The sequence below is a fragment of the Haemaphysalis longicornis genome, unplaced genomic scaffold, assembly GCF_048455015.1.
Source record: "Haemaphysalis longicornis isolate Haplotype H1 unplaced genomic scaffold, Haemaphysalis longicornis Haplotype H1 scaffold_2, whole genome shotgun sequence".
NCBI lineage: Eukaryota > Metazoa > Arthropoda > Arachnida > Ixodida > Ixodidae > Haemaphysalis > Haemaphysalis longicornis.
The window spans coordinates 285,059,505-285,081,472 of record NW_027526295.1 but is presented as its reverse complement, the minus strand read 5'-3'; the positions used below and the strand labels follow the sequence as shown (position 1 = coordinate 285,081,472).

At 48.6% G+C, this 21,968-nt stretch overlaps 1 protein-coding gene across 6 annotated transcripts in view; it reads left to right on the top strand.

The window, feature by feature from the left end:
• Hr51 (photoreceptor-specific nuclear hormone receptor 51) overlaps positions 1-21,968 on the top strand; it is an 81,458-nt gene that overhangs the window by 38,444 nt on the left and 21,046 nt on the right. For 3 of the 6 annotated variants that reach the window (XM_077700766.1, XM_077700771.1, XM_077700767.1), the window contains exons 2-4: positions 15,686-15,837; positions 17,500-17,705; positions 21,236-21,339. In XM_077700766.1, coding sequence (XP_077556892.1) covers positions 15,686-15,837; positions 17,500-17,705; positions 21,236-21,339 — 462 coding nt within the window. The remainder of the gene's footprint in view (positions 1-15,685; positions 15,838-17,499; positions 17,706-21,235; positions 21,340-21,968) is intronic. The other 3 variants (XM_077700770.1, XM_077700769.1, XM_077700768.1) reach the window with 2 other exon arrangements.

The window sequence follows — 21,968 nt, the reverse complement described above, 5'->3', positions numbered from 1 at the left end:
GGCAAGCAGGCCTTCATTATTTCGTCCCTCACATGGTCAAGAACTGTCTGCGTATGTGTCGTGTACAAATGATCCTGCTGCAATATTCAGTAAAGCAGTGGCTGGACCATTTTAACATGAAAGTGCTTTATTCCTGGATAGACAAAGATTTCGCTGACGTCGTATCCGTCACGGAAGTGACGACAGTACAATGAAGCAAGCGGCCTGTAAAGGGTGCACCCCTGCACACAGGGTCTTCTTGAGGGGAAGAAACCTTTACTACTAAAGAGTAATGCTTTACGGGTCATAAAACTGCTCCGTAACTCAATGGGAGAGCTTCATATGCTCCTCGGGCGGCGTTGCGCTGGCTCGAACGGTGGAGACGCGGCGAGTTGTGTTCGTTTGGTGCGGGAAAAAAATGTAACGTGCATTTCGCGCAGCTGTGATGCGACTTAAGTAGTATAACGACGATGCCGAACACATGTTGCGTCCCGGGATGTCGTTCCCTGTACAACTACACAACAGAAAATGTTTCCTTGTTCTGCTGACCGAGCGACGGGGCCGGGAGCTGCGTGAGAAAAGGAGGCGTGCCATTCCAAGGCAAGAAACGGGAAATTTCAGCTTCCATTATAACTGTGGGGCAGTGTTTGGAAATGCACTGTGTGTGAGAATAAAAAAAGCAATGTACCCTTTTGAGAGCATCCTGGACTTAGAATTGTTTTTTTGTCAGATCAGTCAGATAGTAGCGGGGTTTCATTACCTGTTTGCAAATCTTACTCTGTTTGCCAATTATCTTACTCTCATGCTCGCGTGTAAAAAGAGCTTTGGGACGTCCTTGTGCTTTTACTTTTCATATTGCGTGAAATATTTCTTATGGTTCGTTTTGTTTGTTTTGCAACAGTGCGTGGCCGCTTCCGCTTTTCTTATCTGGCGTTTCAACCGTAGCGCCCGTTTGCTTTTTTTGTCGTACATCCCCTCGGGCAATATTGTTTGATAAGGGTGTCACCTTGACGCTAACTTGATTTTTTGTTTCTTCGACAATGTTCCCGATCCTATTTCCGTGGATCTGAAATTGATAATGTTCCGAGACTAATGCATGCATAGCAAACGCCGCGCAACTCACTTTATCGATGTTCATCTGTGCACGTCACACTGCGGACTGCTTTTTCGACGTTTGTGTTTCATTCTAGTCTTTTGTAGAGCAGGAGCTCGCTTTAATAAACTTCGTTCAGAAAAGCTTTGCGTCGTTCTTGGCTACGTGGAAATATTCTGATTCATCCGTGTGCTGCCCATCGCAGCGCGAAAAAAAAAATTTCTACGCTGGACCGCGCTATTTTGTCTCTCTTCGTAATATTGAAATTTTTTTCTTGCGTGTGGTAAAATCAGTTATTGATCTTTTTTTCGCTTCATTTTATTGCAAGGATTGCAAAGCGTGGAAGCGGAAAGACACACGGTGCAACATATATCTCTTCGTGTTTTGATCCATCGCGTTTCTGCAGCGTTTTTAGATGTTCTCAAGTGTGTACCCACTCATCGAAACGAAAGTACTATCGGGCTATCTTTTTTAGCGTTCTGTGCATTCTAGAGCAATCAACGGATTCGTAGTCCGAACGACGCGTACTTGGTTTAAGTTTTTTTATTGTATTATCGATAGTAGAGCACTGCACGGGCCTGATTTTAAGGCCCGAGCCCGACCCGAGCCCGCTTCGCGAAGCCCGAGCCCAACCCGGGCCCGTAACAACTAGCTCGAGCCCAGTCCGGGCCCGGGCATTCATAAGTGAGCCTAGCCCGAGCCCGGCCCGGGCCCACCATCTCAAGCCCAGGCCCGGCCCGGCCCGGTAATTCATTTTTTTGGCCTAGGGATGGCCCGTGCATGTGTGACCAGGCCCGGTCTTTGACGCTGAAGCAAGTTTGTTTATTATATTCCGGGAGATCAGACGTAGCATCTAGTCTGTACAAGCACGTCATGAACTGAAACGCAACAAATAAGGGTTTAAAAGTGCACGTAGTTTAGCTTTCACCGTCTGCAGTTCACGCCACATCGGCGTAATAATAGCTCGTATTCTTGCACGAGAGACATCCTCACCTTTGATTACCACACTCTTGGCAACTTCACATGGTTGTCTCGGCCACAAATTGGCATTGCTGAAATGTTTTTGATCCGCATTTGAATCAACGAGTATGCACGCGCATTGAAATACTTCACCTGCAGTGGTTGTTAAGCGGTGGTGTTTCTCTGGCTCGCGAGTTTGATTACCGGCCACGGCAGCCGCATTTTGATTGGTGCGACATCTAAAACACACGTGTACATACATAGACATAGGGGCACAGCTCCAGATGTCTGAATTAATTCTTTCTCCTCTTGGGCATTCCTTGTAATCGTATCTTTGGTATGTTATACACCAAAATATAAAATCTTGATGCACTACAATAAATGTCATTAAAATTGCAGTATAGTGACCATCAGACCTAGCAAAACACGTTTTTAAAACAATGCGTACACATAACAGCAAGAAGCGCGTAACAATATACCAAGAATATTTATTTTGATGCTCTTTCCTACACTTCACGTCGGACCTATTAACGGCCGTGTCTATGAATTCAAGCCCGTGCCCGGCACGGGCCCGCGGCGTCGAGCCCGAGCCCGGCCCGGGCCCGCGGCATTGAGCCAGGGCCCGGCCCCGGCCCGCCGATAATCGACTTCGGGCGGCCCGGCCCGGCCCGCGGGCCGGGTCGGGCCCGGGCCCGTGCAGTGCTCTAATCGATAGGCCCGCAGCAGTCCGTGACTACGGAGCTACCGTATGTGTGGTATTTACAACTTTTCCTTTAAGAAAAAAAGCAATAGAGATTTAAAAATCCGTAAACACGACGGCGCAGCACTTGTGCCAGAGGACGCAGAAGCTGTTGCCGTTCGCGGCCGAAGTCTACAGTAATTTACTTCGAAAATTAAAACCCCATTGAAGGCAGGTGATATACACAATGACTGGACTATTCATCGCTAACTACTACGAAAAAATGCACACTTAATCAGCGCGCAGACACCAAAAGCAGCGAGCGTTTGTACGCCAAGAGCTGGCCAATATGCCGCACGCGCGGCGGCTGGATGCCCTTCGTGCGGCGGTGGCGCCTGTAGTGGCGCTCGCGGTCCCTATATGAAACGGGCGCCGAAGTTTCGTGACCAGTAAAGCATTGAAGGACTCTGGTTATACTTAGGGTTGTTCGTATTGGGTTTGACAACAGCGCTAGGGTTTTAAGTTTTAACACGAAAGTGTTTTATGCTGGGATACACCAAGATTTCACTGACGTCATATCCGTCAAGGAAATGACGCCAGTACATTTTTACCGAAGCGACCCGCCGCAGGACGTCGCTCGCGAAGCACACTAACAAGACAGCCGCCGAACTGCAAATCATGCTCAGCTGCAGTTTTCACTGCACATTTCACTTTCGTGTTTTACTGATTCCTATGACAGAGGAGTTAACCACAGTTTTTTTATCATTCAGCGCACAGAGAAGCATGTGCCATCTGTGTGCAGGTGGGCTCAGGTCTGGGACTGTAATGACACGTTTATTGCCTCGTTGTTTCCATATGCAGCCCTTTGTTTGGGCCTCCTGGAAATTTCAACAGGACGTCAAGCCTGTACATAAAACCTCCAATATATCGGCAAATGACCGCGACGGAGTGCATTATAAGATTCCTGCTCTGTAACCAGAATTTGAGAACTGCAAAAGCATGTTGTTTTTTAAACCTGGAATAAGTTTTCGGCCCACGAACACGAAATCGGAATGCAGGTCGGGTAAAAGCGTTTCAGGCCTCGGAATACCGAAAATGCGATACCAAAAAAAAAAAAAAAAAATGCCCTGATGACTTAACTCCCTTTTCTCACATGGCGGCCCTCTTACTCGGCGTTCACTTAGTGCCACGATGAATCGGGCGTATAGAATGGCACTTAAAACTCGCACTATGGACAAACCTTTAAAGTGTCAAACACGCGCGAAATCTTTCCGCTGTTATGCCGCACGCTACATATGCCTTTTTCAAGAAAGATTCGGAAAAAAAAGCCCTCTCCTTTTTTCGAATCGGCAACTTGTCATTCGGTGCTGTGTCGCAACAGGAGAAATGTGCCCCACGCATTGTGCGGCGGTGTCCAGAATGAAACTCAAAGAGGATGGAATTACCACGCGACTCGTATCTCTGCCGACTTTGACACGTCCACTGAAGGGCGGAGGGAAACATACGCCGATGCACGGCTGATTTCTGAACGAAAATACGCTCGTTCGATTGAAAAGCACGCTCTTCGTGGAGTTTGAGAGCGCGAATGCATACGTATACTGCGCAAGGGCTGAAGACTCGGAATGGGCGGAAAGGAGCGGCCGAAAAGCTGCGGCCATGTAAACGTTTGCACACATCGCGAGTGATATATTTATATACGGACTTTCGCTAACTCGCAACAGGCCGTCTTTGGGGCGGGATGAAAAGGCTCGCCCTGCCATTCAATTATCGCCTTGGTTTGCGGGGACTCCACGGCCGATGTCACGGTCATGTTGTCCGAGCAGCCAGCTGTGCCGCGCGGCATGCGTTAGATCTCGTCCCGGTCGCGTAATCCGTGTCATCCGCAGCGCACGGTCCCTGCAGCCTTAGAAAGGCCGGTGCGACTTATAAAACGGCCGTTTTTAGTTTGCTCAACTTTATTTGCGCGCACACCAACGCTGCCTCACTCGGCCGCTCATATACGTAGGTTCCAATCCCGCAGTTTTTGACATGAGACGTCAGTTTATAAGAGAACTAGGGGAGCGGAGAACTGGCGGCGCCATATCTTCTGGCGATTACAATGCATGCAGTGCTCTATGTTCTCAGCACCGGTTTCACCGCAGCGTACAAAATCTGGCACAAAGTGGCCTTTTTACGGCAAACGATACTTTCTGTCGCTTATAAAACGGTGCCTGCTTTGGAGAGACCAATGCAAGCCGGTATGCATCCTTCTCGCTGGCCCAGTGGCCAAGGCGTTGGGCTGATAATCTCAAGGACGCGGGTTCAACCCAGGCCGCGGTGACAGTTTTTCTAGCGGACCAAGAAACGGAATCACCTGTAAGTCCAGATTTCAGCGCACGTTAAAGATCTCCAGCCGGGGTCTAAATTTTTTCATATACTTCTTTTACGACACGCTTCATTGCATCTCTTCTGAGTGTAACCCACAATTTTTTCACAGCTAAGCTATACCCCAAACAGTTTCATCGCCGGGGGTAAAAACGATATCCGTGGGCAAAAACTCCCAAGCACCAATGCCTAAGAGGCCGAGCGCATGTAGCTATTCAGGCGTACAGAATAGAGCTCGGAATTTGTTTAAGGAAACCACAAAACAAGCATCTAAACCGCATTATGGATGATAACGCTGCTGTGAACAGCTTTGCTGGACATCTGTTTTCGCAGGGTGGATAATGACCTTTTTTTTTTTTTTTGCTATGGATCTTCCGTAGAACCCTATAACAAGTACACGCTGCCAATTTTCTTTTTTTCTGCGGAGACTTGAACATTTAGTTTTAGATATCTGAAACGTCGCCTTTGAAGCGTTGTTTTACAATCCAGGAGTGTTCGAAACAGAACCAATTGGCTGCGCATCAAAGCTGTTGCAAGACTGCTCCAAGACGACGTTCGCGAGCTCTTCGGCCTTCGAGATCCACCACAGTGCTTACCACGGCCGCCCGTGTACCCATACATCAGGAGGGAATAACGGGTCATCGTGGGATGGACCGCGCTTTCAGCAATGTTATCCCGCGGATGAATTCCCCAGTATGATTCCTGACGTTATTAAACAGTTGTTTGTTCGAGGGTTCACAATCCGTTTCCAGTGGAAACATGGGAACTGAGGAGAGCAATGTATACCGGTCCTCCAGTTGGCAGAAGAGGCGTTGTCTCGCAGTCAAAGTGTGGCAGAGTAATGGGACACTCGGCAGTGCGCCATGCACGCCGTCAACGGCTATTCTGCCGCACCGCAACAGCATGCTTAACGGGTTGATTTTCACTAGCGAAGGCGGCCATGCACAACTCCGGCTGGTAAAGAGATCGGCGAGTACTTTTGCAGAGCGGCCGAACCGCTACGTAGCGCTTCACAGAGGACTCGACTCGGAACAGAACGCATGCCAACGCAAGAGTTCTTGGCCCATTTAATCTTCGCCCTACCGACCTGGGCGCCACAGTTCCCAAAGAGCAGCAGTGGGATAAACAGCACCGCTGATGACGCTGCCGCTCGCTGCCAGCTGCGGACCTGTTGCAGCTTCGCGCACAATGTGACCGCACGCGCGCCCTGCAGGCCGTGCCGAGTTACGCACGGTGAGGCACGGCCGCCCAAGTACCGCTCACGGGCTTCACCGCAATGCGCAGCCAGCCGGTTATCTTACGGCGGCGTAAAATAAATATCGCCTGTGAGAATGACGGAAGGGCTTACCGAAGATTTAACTTATGGGAGACCTTTTTCAAAGAAACATGTATCTTCGCGTAGCTTCTTAGCTCGTCCTTTTATTTGGTCCCTGACTTCTTCGTCCGGTAGCTAAGGCAGTCGCTTATTTAAATGACTCTGCTATTGGTGGTGAAGTGGCAAAATCCCGTAGACGACGTCTACTGCAAGAATCTGAATAGCAGGAAATTAACCCATTTATACGGTGTGCTTCTTTTACAGTCAATATGCATGCTGCCACCATTAAAAGTATATATACTTATGGATGACTGATAGCGTGGCGCGTTTATTACTCGCAAATATACCGATACTCTAGGTTATCCTTTTGTTATTCGTTGTTCCTTTGTACACGGGCTTGCCAGCCATATGTAAACGACACACTGTAAAAAAAAATTGGTCAAAATGACGAATAAGTTCTGGCCGCTCTATTTCCAAGCCGTTGGCCGTCAAAATGACGGTTGCCCGTTAATACCAAATGACGGCGTTCTTTGTCATTTTGATGTCTTACTTGTCATCCTGAAATACAAATTAGTCGTCAAAATGTCGGGCTGATGTCTCTTCATTATGTCATTTTGACGTATATTTCTCAATATGACGGCCTGACTATTTCACAGCAAACCGTCATTTAGACGTCAAATGTAAATATAATATAGACGTCTGCTGAACTACCCAATCATGGCATGCAGGGGGCAGTAACTGACAAAAGATGCTGCAACAATTAGCTTCTGTGCTCACGTATTTATTGCAAAATGCTACATAGCACTCATGAATGCAGGAATACACATGCAGCATACTTGTGGCTTCGTTGATTTCCGGAAAGTCATGGACCACAGCACCTGAAAAATAGAACAATTTGTACTGTTATCAGGTGGAAGCTTGATATTAATGGTACTTGGACAAAACTGCACAAAATAAACAACCAATAGGCGGTGGACAATGGAAAAAAATATGACATTATGTCAATCCAATCGAAACAGAATCTTTTTCATTAGCTTTAGGAAGATAGAGACTTTTCAAGAATACTGTGCAAAAATAAAAAAGGAAAAAAATTGGCCTGCGTAGTATGGACATAAAACTATGGCGTAAAAAGATAAATAATAAAAACCACATCTCAAGAAGCCACGTCGCGCTGCGTAACCACAGATCAAAAGAAGCTGCCAAAAGGTCACGGTCGTTTTCTTTAGTGCGTGGCCACAGCGATGAAATAGTTAATAAAATTTTAACCGTTATTGCGATGAACTTATAATAATATTTTAACCGTTATCGAAATGAAATAATCCCACACTCATTTACCTTTCAAACTCCATCGTGAGAGTGAGGGTGGTTGGGCCGGTAACAAACGTTGAACATGAATAATCCACAATGATGGGTGACACTGCCTGCTTCGTAGTATATTTGTGGTGATGCTGTCGTGTGCGTCCGCTGCTACGAAGAGCCGCTGGAGTCCACCCATCTTCGAGCCTGCATGGTGACAAAATTACTGCACTTACGCACCGTCGCAGTTGAAGGGGCGACAACGATCGCGAGTAACAATTATACGTACTTAGCACAAGAACGACGACGGACGACAAATAAGGTGCGTAAAGTGTATATGCATGTATCTAGAAGCTTTCGGTCTGTCAAGTTTAGGCATTCGTTAGACTGCTCGCTTTCTGCCCTAGCGGGACCCGGAGTCAAAAAGTCGACAACTTCCTACCCATCCCCTCCCCACCTTTCGGAAACAGTGCTGCGGCATGCACAGGCGACAAGTCATTGCTTATTACCAAGATTCGTGCGGACGGGGGCGGCGGCAGCGGGAGGCAAAGAAAGCGTCCCCTACTCCCACCAGCAAGCAGGCAGCGGCGTCTCGAAGGGTCCCCTACAAAGGAAGCATTCTTCGACAAGCGGCGTCGAACAAGAGAAAAAGCAAAAGGCCCCACCGGCGAGAGCCGCCTGGGGCGGCCAATCAGAGTGCTGTATTTCCGAAATCAGTTTGTTTGTTTACTTTCGCTCCTTGTATCTATTCCCTCTCCCATCGAGTTGACGGCGAAACAACAGTCTTCACCATTTACGTCGATTGATTGTCAAAACTCACTGTCACTTGGCCGTCAAAGTGACGGCCAGTTTTTACAGTGCACAATTTTGAATATCAAATTCAAATGCAGCATGCAGTCTTCAAGCGGTAACATTGCAGATCGGTCTCCTGAATAAAAGTAAATGAATAAGAAGCTTCTTTATACTTCTCCTGCTTATTCGTGCACGTGCTCAATTTAGTACCTTCAGTTCTGAAGCGTGAAGCCGCGTAAAGTTGACTCGTTTTAACCTTCCATGTTCGAGATATGCGAACGCGCGTGGGGAGCCTCCGAAATTTGAACGCTGATATATATGTGCATTCGCGCCTTATTATACGCGGTATATATCGCCAATACAGACGATGACACGCACACAAAGAAGCAAAGGGCGGGTCCAGCATCACACCCAATCTTCTATCCTGACGAACACGGCGCATGCCATATGGCTGCGACAGAAACGCACTGCAAGTTAGCTTATCCAAGCCTGCTGGCGCAGCGACGTGCTGCGCCCCTGTCGCAGCCATACAAACGCGGCCTCGGACTGTTGAAGAACCGAGGCGAGGACCGCGGGGCGTGAGTGAATCTTTTTAATGGCGGATGGAACTTTACAATGATGGTGATATTGGGGGGCAGCTGCCGATAGCACCTCTTCTTTGTCTAATATTTGCAACACGGACCATCGCCGGTTAGGAGCTACGGAGACGCACAGATCCGTTTTTCGATGAGGCGGAGCAGAATATCATAGCAGGTCTCATGGACGCGTGCGAGAGGGTCCGAGGCGGGTTCTTTCGCAGCCAAGCCGGTTCCCGAAGCTGGAGATGCGTGCGCAGACGCGTCCTTGCCCGCTCATGTGTTTCGCCTTGGCCCCCGCTGTCGCCAGCCTTGTGGGGCTGCGTCGCACTCGCTATATATGGTCGCCGCGGCTGCAGTGCCTTCAGCGCTTGTGCATGCTGTCACTGATTTCGCATCGTTACCCTACGTTCGCCAGAAAGGATTAAACACCTAAGAATCTGTAAGTTGAAAAAAAAAAACTGTGGTTGATTCCTCTATCGTAGGAATCAGTAAAACACAAAAGTGAAATGTGCAGCGAAATCTTCAGCTGAGCATGATTTGCGGGTCGGCGGCTGTCTTGTGGGTGTGCTTGAGGAGCGACGTCCTGCTGGCGGGTCGCTTCGGCAAGAGTGCACTGGCGTCATTTCCGTGACGGATATGACGTCAGTGAAATCTTGAGGTATCGCGGCAAAAACACTTTCGTGTTAAAATATAAAACCCGAAAACGAACAACTCTAAGCATAACGTACTCTTTAGTACTGAAGGTTGCGTCCCCGCATTAAGACACTGTATGCAGGGGTGCACCCTTTACAGGCCGCTTGCTTCGTTGTACTGGCGTCGCTTCCGTAACAGATACGACGTCAGCTAAATCTTCGTGTATCCGGGAATAAAACACTTTCGTGTTAAAACACAGCGCAGCATGGCCCACAGACATCGCTGCTCTTCAAACGCCGCATGCGTACCCGAAGGGCTGCGCTATTTCGCTCGTCGGGCCGGTCGAGCGGAGAACGGAGCAGCGCCACCACGTTCGAAACTGCAACAATTGCCGCTAAATGCAACGCTAATTTCGGCCCGGTATTTTACGCCACTCCTCGTGACAGCTGACGCGACAGTCTTTTTTGTTGTCTGCCCCCGACGTTGAGTACGCTGTGGCAAACGCGAACGCGGACCTCGTCCAAACTGATACATGCAGGCGCCTAGGAAACAACGGGTTTGGGAGGTGGAGGACAGGCAAGAAAAGAAACATGAAACGTGGACAGATGTCACAACAAGGAGGAAAGGTGTTAATTGCACTTCGTCTGGCTTACAAGATTTTCGCATGGCCCGAGCTCCACTCATTTCGGTTTGTTGACTTCGCAATGACATGCTATTGTTTTGTCCAAACTGTTTTTGAGCTGAATATGCGCGGTGTATGTACGGTTAACGACGTCTAGAGATCGAACAGATGCCGAGGCTTTGGGTAAAGTGGCTACTAATGATGTACCTACTTTATTCCGTCAACCTAAATATGGTCGAAGCTGCCTGTCTCTTTTGATCCAGGTTGACTTTGCGTCAATTGCAAAGAACATGGGTAAAAAACGAAATAAAGCCACCATTACTGCCATCTTTTTACTAGTAACGCTTCAAAGTTCAAATAAGGGCAACAATAAAATGCAATGTATTTCAAAATCCTTTCGGTTTAATTGTTGTCGCGTGTTAAATCCGTAAAAGTGTGCTTGCGCTCCTCTCTCAACATTTTCAGATTGGCTCCAATAATATATATATATATATATATATATATATATATATATATATATATATATATATATATATATATATATATATATATATATATATATATCTATATATATATATATATATATATTATGCTTAGAAATAGTAATAAACATTCGCCTCGCCATCCTGCATGCAGCTCTTGCTATGAGCGCATTTGTTAAGCATTTAGCTTGCGGATAGCACATGATTCGTTATGCCAGGTGGAAGCGTCGTTTTAATGTAATTTATTTTATTCGCATAAGGGCAACTAATGCCCGAAATAGCCGAAGAAAAAAAAAACAGCGCAGGCCAAATTTGTTTTGTTTACGTCGAAGTATCGCTGAGTAAAAACGACTCAGCGCACTTTAAATTACAATTAGCCCCCTTCCCGTGCTCTAGTACCCACCAAACGTTACGTCTTTCTTCCCGCTTCTCGCTCCTGCGTTCGAGGCTCAGCCCGCATTCTGAGCCCTCATTCATCTTAACACGTCGCGCAGGCGCGCAGAATGATCGACGGTCCCGGCAGGTCACCAAGGAGCAGCCTTCAAGAAAGCCTTCAGACAACGAACGAGGGCCGCCATTCGACAGGAGTTGGTAGGTGAGGGAGGAGGAGGCAATGACATTTCGTCATTCGTCTCCCGCAGACTGCTGCTTCAGTTCGCCTGGCCGACGAAGCCTGGTCGGTAGCCAAGGCCGAGAGTGAGCTCCGCTCATCGCACTGACCGAGCACCGAGCGAGCAGATACGTCAAAGCCGAGAAGCGGTCGCTGCCTGCACGCCGGGGATTGATAGACAGCGTTGGGATGGCGTTTTGAAAGCCGCGCAGCACTCCCCTTCGGTGGCGGGCCTCATCTCCCGGGAAAGGAAAATAAAGCAAGCGCCGGAAAAGAGGCGCGGGGAGCAAAAAACGGCGTGAGTCGATGGCGAAAAGGGCAGAGAAGACGGCGGGAGAGATTGCGCTCCTCGCATGCAGCGCAGGGGAAGAAGGGGAGCAAGTTCGACCAGGGGAGCAGAAAGGTGGCCGACAGAGGCAAGACAAATGGGGCGGAGCACGCCGGTGGCGGCCGCGAACTGTGATTGGTGCGTGGGGGCACACCGAGGGGCTCTTTGGCGTAAGGAAACGAGACCCTTTCGAGAGAGAGGTCCGCACGTGGCCACGCCTTCTCGTTCTCCTTCCCCGCTCCCCTTTCTCGGTGGGATCTGGTGGCGCCCCTGCCTTCCGGCTTCCCCGCCAAGCAAGCGCCACGCAGCGCTCTCGAGTCAACCTCGCCGAGACTCGCGAGACATCTCGACAGCGCGCTCCCGCTGGGCCGCCCAAACCAATTGTGTCATCTCAGGCGGCGCAGCGCTTGCGCCGCCTGTCACGCTGCTGTCAGCGAAAGGTCCACGTTTGGCCGTGGCGCACGCTGGTTTGACGACGGGCGAAACAGAGGTGACGCGGCCGTTGGCTCGGAAGGCTGCGGTAATTTCGAAATTGCACCAGGCCTGCTGGTGGACGCGGCTGAGAGAGAGTCACAACGGGCAGACGCTTCTTTTTATCTTGTTGCACGTTACTTGACAGAATTTGCTGCCGTCAGGTCACTGACCATTTTCAGGCCTGCTCTGAGGATTTGATGCGCTAAATGAAGTCAATCTTTCGATAAGAAAACAAAAATAATAATCTGGGAAAAAGGTGCAAGCCGAGAAGAGGGCGTGCAAACACATTTGTTTTCAAGCTGTTACTGAAGCACGCTTTTTTTTTTTTAATCTGTGCTCAGGGTTTATTGCTAAATGCTATGCGGAACACAGCAGACACTGCGCGCATTCGAACAGCTCGCTTTACGTGAAGTGGCTTAACCATCGTTTCCTGCGCTTTAATCAGCTAACAGATGTACCGACACGGGCTTTTGTAGAGGCAAAGGCCTTCAATGATCCCTGTGCAAAAAATCGTCGCCCCTGATATAGAAACGGCCCCTTCACGAAGCATTCCAAAGCGCGGGTCTAAACTGGGCAGCGGCGTAGATGAGGGGAAGAACAAGCGGCGGAATTCCCCATCGTCACCATTACACGGCGGCATGGACGAGCAGCGGCGCAACGCGTAGGAGACGGATACGAAAACGTTGAGGCGGACTGCGAAGTAAAGCGGCCAAATTGCAAGGCCCTTCGACGAAGGTGTCTCAGGCCTTCAGCTGTATGCTTTCGCATTCACAACCCTTAAGGAGTTTTTTTTTTTTTTTTTTCTTGGGCAGCTGCTATGCGACGAACAGCCTGAACTCTCTGGGCCCCCCAATTCTCCCGCAGCCCGCGCTTCCTGGGCAGCAGCGGATCAATGAGGCGCCGCTCTTCCCTCGGCCGCGCGTGCGTCCCTCCTCCACAGCGCGCCTTCTCTCCGGCTTCGCCGGGGCCGAGAAACAGCAGCCATTTTAGTCTCCCTGCACGGCACTGCTCTAGCGGAAACACCGACTGCTTCCGAGGTATAAATCGGTGCCAATTTTTCAGCTGTCTCCACAAGCCGCGCGCTCTTGTAAACTCCGGATGTACTCCCGGTAACATTTGTTTTCTCAGAAGATACCGCACCCAGCGACTGGATTTGTACCGTGTATGCCCTTCCAAATTGTGCGTCCGTTTTTATCTGTCTGTTGCCTGCAGCTCCTCAGCAGCGATAAGCAACTCAGGCGGTGGCGAGCTTTGCTGAGAGGAAGCAAGTGGTCTTCTTCTTTCTGAGCTAACAGTTTATGCATTTTTGATTGCATTTGCTTTCCTATTTTAGAAGGTGTTGACGTTACGTCCGGGGAGAGGCAGCGGACTTGTAACGACAGCGTGGCTTTTCTCGCAGTATCCGTCAGTGCCAAATTTTGTCAAGAAAAACGTTAAGACCACTAAAAACACAAAAAACAAATGTCTGCCTGATGGAATCTAAAGGTAATATGCGGGAACAGCCTAGGCTTCTCAATGTCTCCCTCTAAAAAGAAACTGAAGTTTAAAATGTCGAAAGGGCTAGTTTTTTTTTTTTTTTGCATAATATTTCGTGCAATACGCGTTTCGAAAATACAAAAAAAAGTATTCGTTTGATTTCGAATAGCTTGGGGAACGGGACAATAAATAAACGAGATAGAGGTATAGTGGTTTATGTGGCTGCAGTACGACTCGTAAAGCCGCAGACCACCATTTGAAGATATATACTCTCTTCACCTACTATACTGTGTTTTCCCGTCTTCGTAATGCATGGTGCAACAGATGTGATCACAGGTAAGCGCTCGCGACAATGTACAGAAGCGATCACGGCATCAGGAGATTTGTCCCATAAAACACATGTAGCACTTGCAACAGTTCCGCATCCACATTCTGGTCAACGCAGCTCGAAACTATTGTGTGGTTAGAAACACGAGGCTGCTTCATTCATGCAGGAACACATTATCTCCGCGACAAAGTTAAATGCGCCACCAAATGTCGCAATTATCGGCTCCACCGTTCGTCGTGTTCTGAACAACGTAACCGAAGACATTTGCCTGGCTGTAACGATTCTTGTGGTTGTGCCTCTGACTCTATGACTTGAACCCTGAAGCACGAGGGACGTCTCGTTCCCCCTGATAGCAGGGATGTTGAAAGCGGCCCTGTTGTCATAGCAACCGGTTACGTCATCATCAGGGAGGCCATGTTTCTCTTTCGTGAACATCTGGAAAAGACCAAGCGGTGGCTGCAGTACCGGCGCAGGGGCAAGGATGGACAGGGTCACTAACCGCGCCTGTCATCGTGTATGCTCGATTAATGGTTTTCTTTCGCAGACCACGCACCAAGTTTATGCGGCTTCGAAGTCTTCTTTCACCACGAGGATCACCTATTTCGCAGTGCCTCTGAGTAAATTAAAGAATGAACGGGAAATCTGGAAGAACACGTAAAATACGCTCACGGTAAATCTCTAAGTTGTTTTTTTTATTGTTTTTGATCACTCGTCTCTCGTTTTCTTCCCTTTTTACCCGTGAAATGAAATCACGCTTACGCGGGCACTGCCGGCTGCTGCTGACACTTTAAAAGTTTGGTTAGCCCCGTCTTCCATGCATATAAAGGAGTGTGTTTCAGTCCTCGAAGAATTGTTCCGGCTGTTCCAGTGGTCTCACCTGTGCTGTTATCCACAAAACGTTTAAGAGTTATCCCTTATTATGGGGTTTCTGTGATTATGTGGGCAGGCAAGAAGGCCTGTAGTCGGTGGCGGCCGAATGCTGCACTTGCACGTACAGCGCAATTGGTGTCAATGTGCCGCTGACATGTTGCAAACAAGCGACTTATTCAATGGATGTGGAAGTGCGAATATTTCAAACTGCAACGCTAACAAGTGCGACTTTATCTCTCGTATTTTCGAGTTGTCCGCATTGCAAGTTTGTTGGGCAGGGCTTTTGCGGGTTCCTTGTTCACAAGACACTTCGAACTACTTCTAACGTAGAAAAAAGCATGGTGTAAAGAATTTTTAGGGCATAACGTATTGCTTTCTCGAACACACAGCAGTAACAATTATGCGTAGGATACAGCTTCCGTTTACAGTTATGCTGGGTAATAAGAGATTCCGCCCACACAGGCCGTGTCGTGTCTCTGATGGTTAGCGTTCTAGATCGCTGATTTCCTCCACCTTTCTGGCTGGATACAACAGAGGTTTATAGCGGAGCGGAGAACCGTTCCGGGACGGTGTCAGGCGGGCGGCCGACGACACTGCACGTGCGCGGAGGCGGCGACTGGCTGTGCGCGTGCGCAAGGGCGCCCACCGTGTAGCGGGTGCGCCGCCGGGACCGCTTCTCTGCTCTGTTACAACGCCAGCGACAGAGTTCAGCCTATCGTACTCGTGCGCCTATTTCTGCTTTTGGAGGCCTGCGATTATCGTCACTCTGACGCGGGCGCTCCTTGGCTCCCGTTGCCCCCTCGCAGAGTCGAGCCCGTCGCCGGTGACCAGACCGTGCCCGTCCGGGGACCCGTCTCCGTGCAGCGCCCGGCTCTCGCTCTGCGCCTCGCCAGCGACCGTGTCCGTGCATGGATACCTGCAGGGGGCCGCGGCGGCAGCGCGGCAGCTCGGACTCGCCGTCAGTAAATATACATATACATTGTGCACATGCATGTACGCGCACACTATTATTAACTACTTATAACTATTATTTTTAAAAGAAAAAAGCAGTAAGATAATGCATTTAAATATACATAACCGTAGAGAACATTTTAAAAGATGAAAGCAAAAAATAATGAGGTGTATAAAATGCATAAATTATATATCAGTGTGCGACTTGTTGGATACGCTTCATACAACACACCAAGCCTCACGTCATCATTACTTGCGTATTTACAAAATAATTATGGCATTTACCTTTATAATTCAGAATTCAAGTTTGGGGTTGAACGCACCGAGGAAATGTATGTCCGATGAAATTGTAAGGTTGCGTTTGATTACACTCGAGTGGTCAATTTGCGACTGGCGCTAAAATCTTACACGGGCGCTTTCGTCTTTCTCCTTTTTCTTAAAAGCATGCATGACTGGGAGCTCAATCCGCGTTAGCGTGCTTTCGAGTTGCCTACTGGAGTCGTAATTTCTTTTCACGCATATTCTACATAAGCCCTTTTCACGCAATAGCGTTATGCACAAACTGGTACGAAATAAAGGCGAGCACCACCGTCACGTTGAAATGCAACTCACAGTGCTGTCTCCTGAAACATGTGCCTGTCTTCTTTGCATAGTACGGCGAAAGCTGTGATCTTATCTTGCGTTTATGTAAAACAACAAAAAAAAATTGCGCAACTCTTGTGAACGCGGTTAGTCAGCGAAGCCAAACGGGTACGTGCGCGACTCAAAATAAAATTGGCCGGGCCACAGTCCAAACGAGGGTAAGAAATAGCGCACGGATGTTTTTAAGTTGCGCTTCTACACAACTTTTTACTGAGCCTAATAATATTTGGAAGGACAGACAAACATTGCGTCAACTTGTCAGACAAACAACGGAGCTGTCTGTTTCACCGTGGCATTGTGAAGCTACTAAAATAGCGAAGCAATGCCGGCTTTATGTTATTTGTATTAAAAGTTGGACATGATACGTTATGAGATAAAGCTTCCTACGGTAATGTAGTCGTTTGAGCAGTATTAACGTGTTTCGGGGTAGTTCCTAAATACGAGCTGCCGCCATTTCCCGTAATCGCACTCCACTCGTAGAATCCCATGCATTGACACCGGGCGGGATCTCCGAATTGTTTACAACCTCTCGGTGAACGAATTACGACACGTAAATCAAACTCAGCGTAATGACAAAACCACCTTCAAGGCCATACACGGTACAATTTTTTTTTTCTGGATATAGTTGGATTTGCCTCATTGCGTTACGGCATGGAGCAGTGAATGTTTCACTGCTCCAGCAACCCACTCGTCCTCATTAATACATTGAAATTGGGGGGGGGGGGGGGGGGGGGGGGGGCTGCGACCGTCCTAGGGGAGGTATACAGTTTAGCTGTAAACAAAGCAGCTGGGATTGTTGCCCAAGGCTGAATGACAGCATCATTAAGTGTAAATGGGAAGCGAAAGCGAGAGCAAATATATTTAGCTTTGTAATTAATCGTAAGGGACATTATGTTATCCTCACACCAAGCGCACGTGTGTGCAGTGAAGCTTTCCGCCTGTGCGCACTGCTCAGCTGCTGGAGCCGCGCGAATCGCGTTGGCGCGCCCCGCAGCGAGCGAAGCCTTTCTCCTTCTCCCCCGCACAGCCGGCCGCTCCTTCGATCCGCGGCGGCCAGGCGTCGTCGTCGGACGAGTCCCGCTGCACGTCGGGCGGCTCTCGGCGAGGCTCCTCGCCGGGCCTGACGTGCGTCGTGTGCGGGGACACCTCGAGCGGCAAGCACTACGGCATCCTCGCGTGCAACGGCTGCAGCGGCTTCTTCAAGCGCAGCGTCCGCCGGAAGCTCATCTACAGGCACGCACTCTTCGCCTCCTTTCTTGCACCTTAGTCTTTTTATTTGACTCTTTGTCGAGCATACCCAATGTTTCACGAAACGATTTCTATCAAAAGTAACAAAAACGAGCCGGGTACAAATTCGGCCAAACACAAAAGCGAGTGTAGAGAGCGGTCTTGAGCTAAGACCTTATCTTGAGCGGTGTCGTACCGCCATCTAGGAAGAGTGACTGTAAACAAGGCGTTTCGCCGTTCGCCGCAACCTACAGCAACATACTATGGTTCCCTTAAGTAACTTCCCTAGATACGTCATCGCAGACGTCACGAAACACACGATGCAGCGAAAGAACCAAAATTTTGGCTTATATTGTTCAATTTTTCAGTGAATGTAGGATTGTTTGCTGCCGCCAGACAAGCACGGGGGGCACTATAAAACAACAAATATTTCAAATAATATAAACGTATTTTGTCTCCATCTCCCCTTTAAGGTGTGGCGCAACCGACGCGCGGAATTAAGGAAGCTGGCACTCCGGTTTAGTAGGAAAAATGACCAGCGTGCTCGCAGGGTCAGTTAGAGATAAGCTTTCTATGTCTTTCTGACGACAACCGTCGCGTCACCAAAGCGCACAGCAGGAAAGCCAGCTTCACACAATAAATTTCACAAAACATCAGGCGCCTTAAAAAAAAAAAAAAAAAACGCTTCCCGCGGTCGGAATCGAACGCGGGTCACTTGCATTACGAAGCCGACGTCTATCCGATTGCGTCATCCCGACACGGTCGAAGCAGTTTGGAGTTTGGACTTTGGCTTTTACTCAGGTTGCACGGTAAAAAGCTTCGCGTCTGAAGCATCGTTCTCTTAAGAAAGGGGTTTTGATTTTTTCTGGCTTGAATCTCCCTGAAACATTTTTCTTCTCCGCGGCTGTTCGATTTTGCAGTTTTAGGGCTATCTTCGCACCTCTTGTTACGTAGTCGTGTAATGTACCAGGACTTGCGGCCGGAAACATAAAAAAATCTTCACGCCCTATTTTATTAGGTTCAGCACGAACACAGTTTATAGCACACTGCAGACAGGGTTGAAGCAGTTAAGCAGGGCGATGTGGGTGTGGAATGACAGCCAAAATGTAAAATGAGGCAGGTATTGAGCGAAGTGAAAAAAAGGTACCTGACCTTTATAATGGCCGTGTGTAAATAGATGGAGAACGAGCGCTTTAGCGCCATGCTTGTTTAATTTTGTTTTTGTATTTGTAAGCGATTACTTGCTGCTTATTTATAAAAACACAACCGGAAGTGTCGCTATTAGAAGCTTGGACGTCACTTCTGGCGACGCCATCACACGTGGCATCGGTGCAGTGTATCAGACCAGCAGGGGGAGCGGAACTAGTTTATGCTGTGGCCGAAGGGAGGTGAAAAGGTGGAAACAAGCGCAGAGGGAACATAAACGCCACGGACCAATTCCAAGTGGCGCGGGGGTGCGTTAACGTGCAACAGAGCGATGGGGTTCAAGCGGACGCGAAGCGGCGTGAGGTAATTTATGAACTATGGCATCACAGGGCAAGTAATTACCCCGGCACATTGCACTGACAACGCGTAAACATTTATTGAAGAGGTATTTGTGGGCATCTTTCGCTCAGTCCATAATGCAGTCGGCTAAAATTGTCATTCGTTTCTTTTTAATTATTTTTACGTGAAGAAATATTTGCTCTCGAAAAAAAGTTTCAGGAGTTGTGAGAAGCTTTACCAGAGTACAGAGTAAAGTGGAGGGGTCGTGAGAGATTCGAGAAGGCGAGCTAGCTCAATGCACGAGCAGAGATCACGGTGTTCAGCGTCTTAACAATGAAAACGATGCGTTGCGTTGGCTTCGCCGCACAATAGGTATGCTTGCGGTGGTGCACGCTTTACAGAAAAACAATCTCGTCCAGCACACGCAGCGTTTGGGTCACCCACAATGAAGTCATTTGTTGCGAAGTATTTTAAAGACGACAGTCTTTAAAATCACTAAGCAGGTCTGAGGCACAACATCAATACATATGTGATATTTTCAGTGCTCCTTCCTTAAAAAAATACATGAATGCTTAATTTCTTGCGCTATCAAATGAATAAATACGCCGTCGCTCACCGCGGCCGCCGCCGCGACACTAGCCCTCCTGGCGGCATTCCAAGAAGTTGAACAGTGACGAAAGGGTCCAGTAGATGGCGCGTGGAACACGCGTGGAATGTGGATAAGGCCCTTGGCGTCGAGCAGTGCAACGCGGTAAAATTGAATTGATGTACGTGGCAGAGGCGGCAGATGGACTATCGTCTTTTGGCGACATTTGCAACGAAGTGAGCGTATACGCAGCCAATTTTTTTTGGCGTTAGAAATTTCAGGAGGCCTTTATAGATAGATATACACTGAAATGACATTACCACTGCCTCCCCTAGCACAATTTTACGTCTACGAGCATGCGTGTATTGTAGTGTTTTTACGCTGCGTATACACAAGTGTAATGCATAGTATGCCGTAGGTAGAACTTTTTGGTTGTGCCTGTTGCCCTAGGTATTACACTATGCTCCCACTGCGCTCCGCACATAGTGAATGGTAGGTAACACGCAGCTTTAACGTAAACAATACCATTTTTTCCAGCCCTAACTTACCTCGTAATCACTCCTTACTATCCGAGGTTCCCAAATTTTTTTCCCGTCTCGATTAATCATGTGATTTGCTAAGACAAAACGGGGGAGTTGTAAAAGCCCCACGTTGTGATTTTTTGCGGCCATGCAAGCTTAGATTTAAATTTCGATTTTGCATATCAGCTTTCATATCGGCATTTAAAGAAACGCCCAATTCAAGAGTTTTTGCGAAAATCGCACATATGAAGAAACGTTTTTTAATAAATCCGTAAAATTAGCCGGTTGAACGTATCGTTCAAACATCGCGCGCACAAATGCCCTCTAGCCACGGCCGTTACAGATGCGTGTAGCAATGGCAATTTCACGCCTGTCTGCCTTTTTTTTTTTTTTTTTTTTGCGCAGCTACTTTCCGGCGCCATAAAGTTTAACTCAAGGAATCCTTAAGGCATCTTTGCCATTCACAGTTTCTTTTATCCCATACGTCCTCGTTGTTCGAACAAAGCGCTGTCTTCCACCCGTAAGAGATGAATTATTTGAAGTTAGCAAATCACTTAAATAATCAAACCGCTAGTAATACTTAAAGTACTACAAATCGGGAGGACATTAGTTATTATACTGCCAGAAATACTAAATTATCGATTTTTAAAACTTGATTCGTTTTTATAAGAGACACGTTGTGTAAATTACCTTCAAGTTCGAGTGAAAGGCAATAACAATCAGTACGGCGGCATTAACCTCCTTGCAGGCTCAGAGATACCCCTGCATCTTTTTTTTTTTTTTTACGTAATGCTAAGCAATGCACGTTTCAAGCGGATGTACCAGTCACCCCTTGGGAGGCACTGGAAAAATGACCGGGCTATGTGGTTGTCATACGCGCTCCCTCGCGTGTGCTCACACATCTGGCGAGGAAGTGACGTCCATGCGTCCGGCGGCCTGTGCAGGTGCCAGGCCGGCACGGGACGCTGCCTCGTGGACAAGGCCCACCGAAACCAGTGCCAGGCCTGCCGCCTCAAGAAGTGCCTCCAGATGGGCATGAACAAGGACGGTGAGTGGCAACCCTCCTCGTGTGTTCCGGCCGAAGAATGTGTCGGGTCGATCTGATAGGCGTTCCTTTTTCCATATACTTTTATCAACTGAGGTCTGAGGAGGCCGGTGCTTGTGCAATCGGCCCCTCTGTAAGTGGAGTATAACAGCGAGATAGGATAAAAATGGGAGGGGGACCACGCAGAGATCCTAATACAAACTTCGCGGTGCAACAGCTATACGATGAGGGGCTAAAGCGCGAGACACATGCACGACTACAGCATGCGATTGGCATGCGACTGATCGTTAAGACTGATCGTCAGGACCGGTTTTGGCGTTGTACGCTGGTCGGAGGAGGCTCGCAACGCGCGGCTGACTGGTCAGATGCAGTCGTGCGATCGTTGCGATCGTCGCGCAGCCACAGCCAACGAGAGCCCGAAGGGCCCGAAGGCGTCGTCATGGTGGCGCCACTGTACAAGTTTCTTTCAAAGCCCCGAGGAGGTGCAGTGGCGATTCGAGTATTTTGTGGGGAGCAGCTCTCCGCCGCCGCCGCCGCCGCCTCGCGCGCGCTCCACCCACAATAGACACCTGGTTACTAGCCGCCTTACAGGCGGTACCAGCAGCATCGACGATCGGAATCGTCGGTGCTAA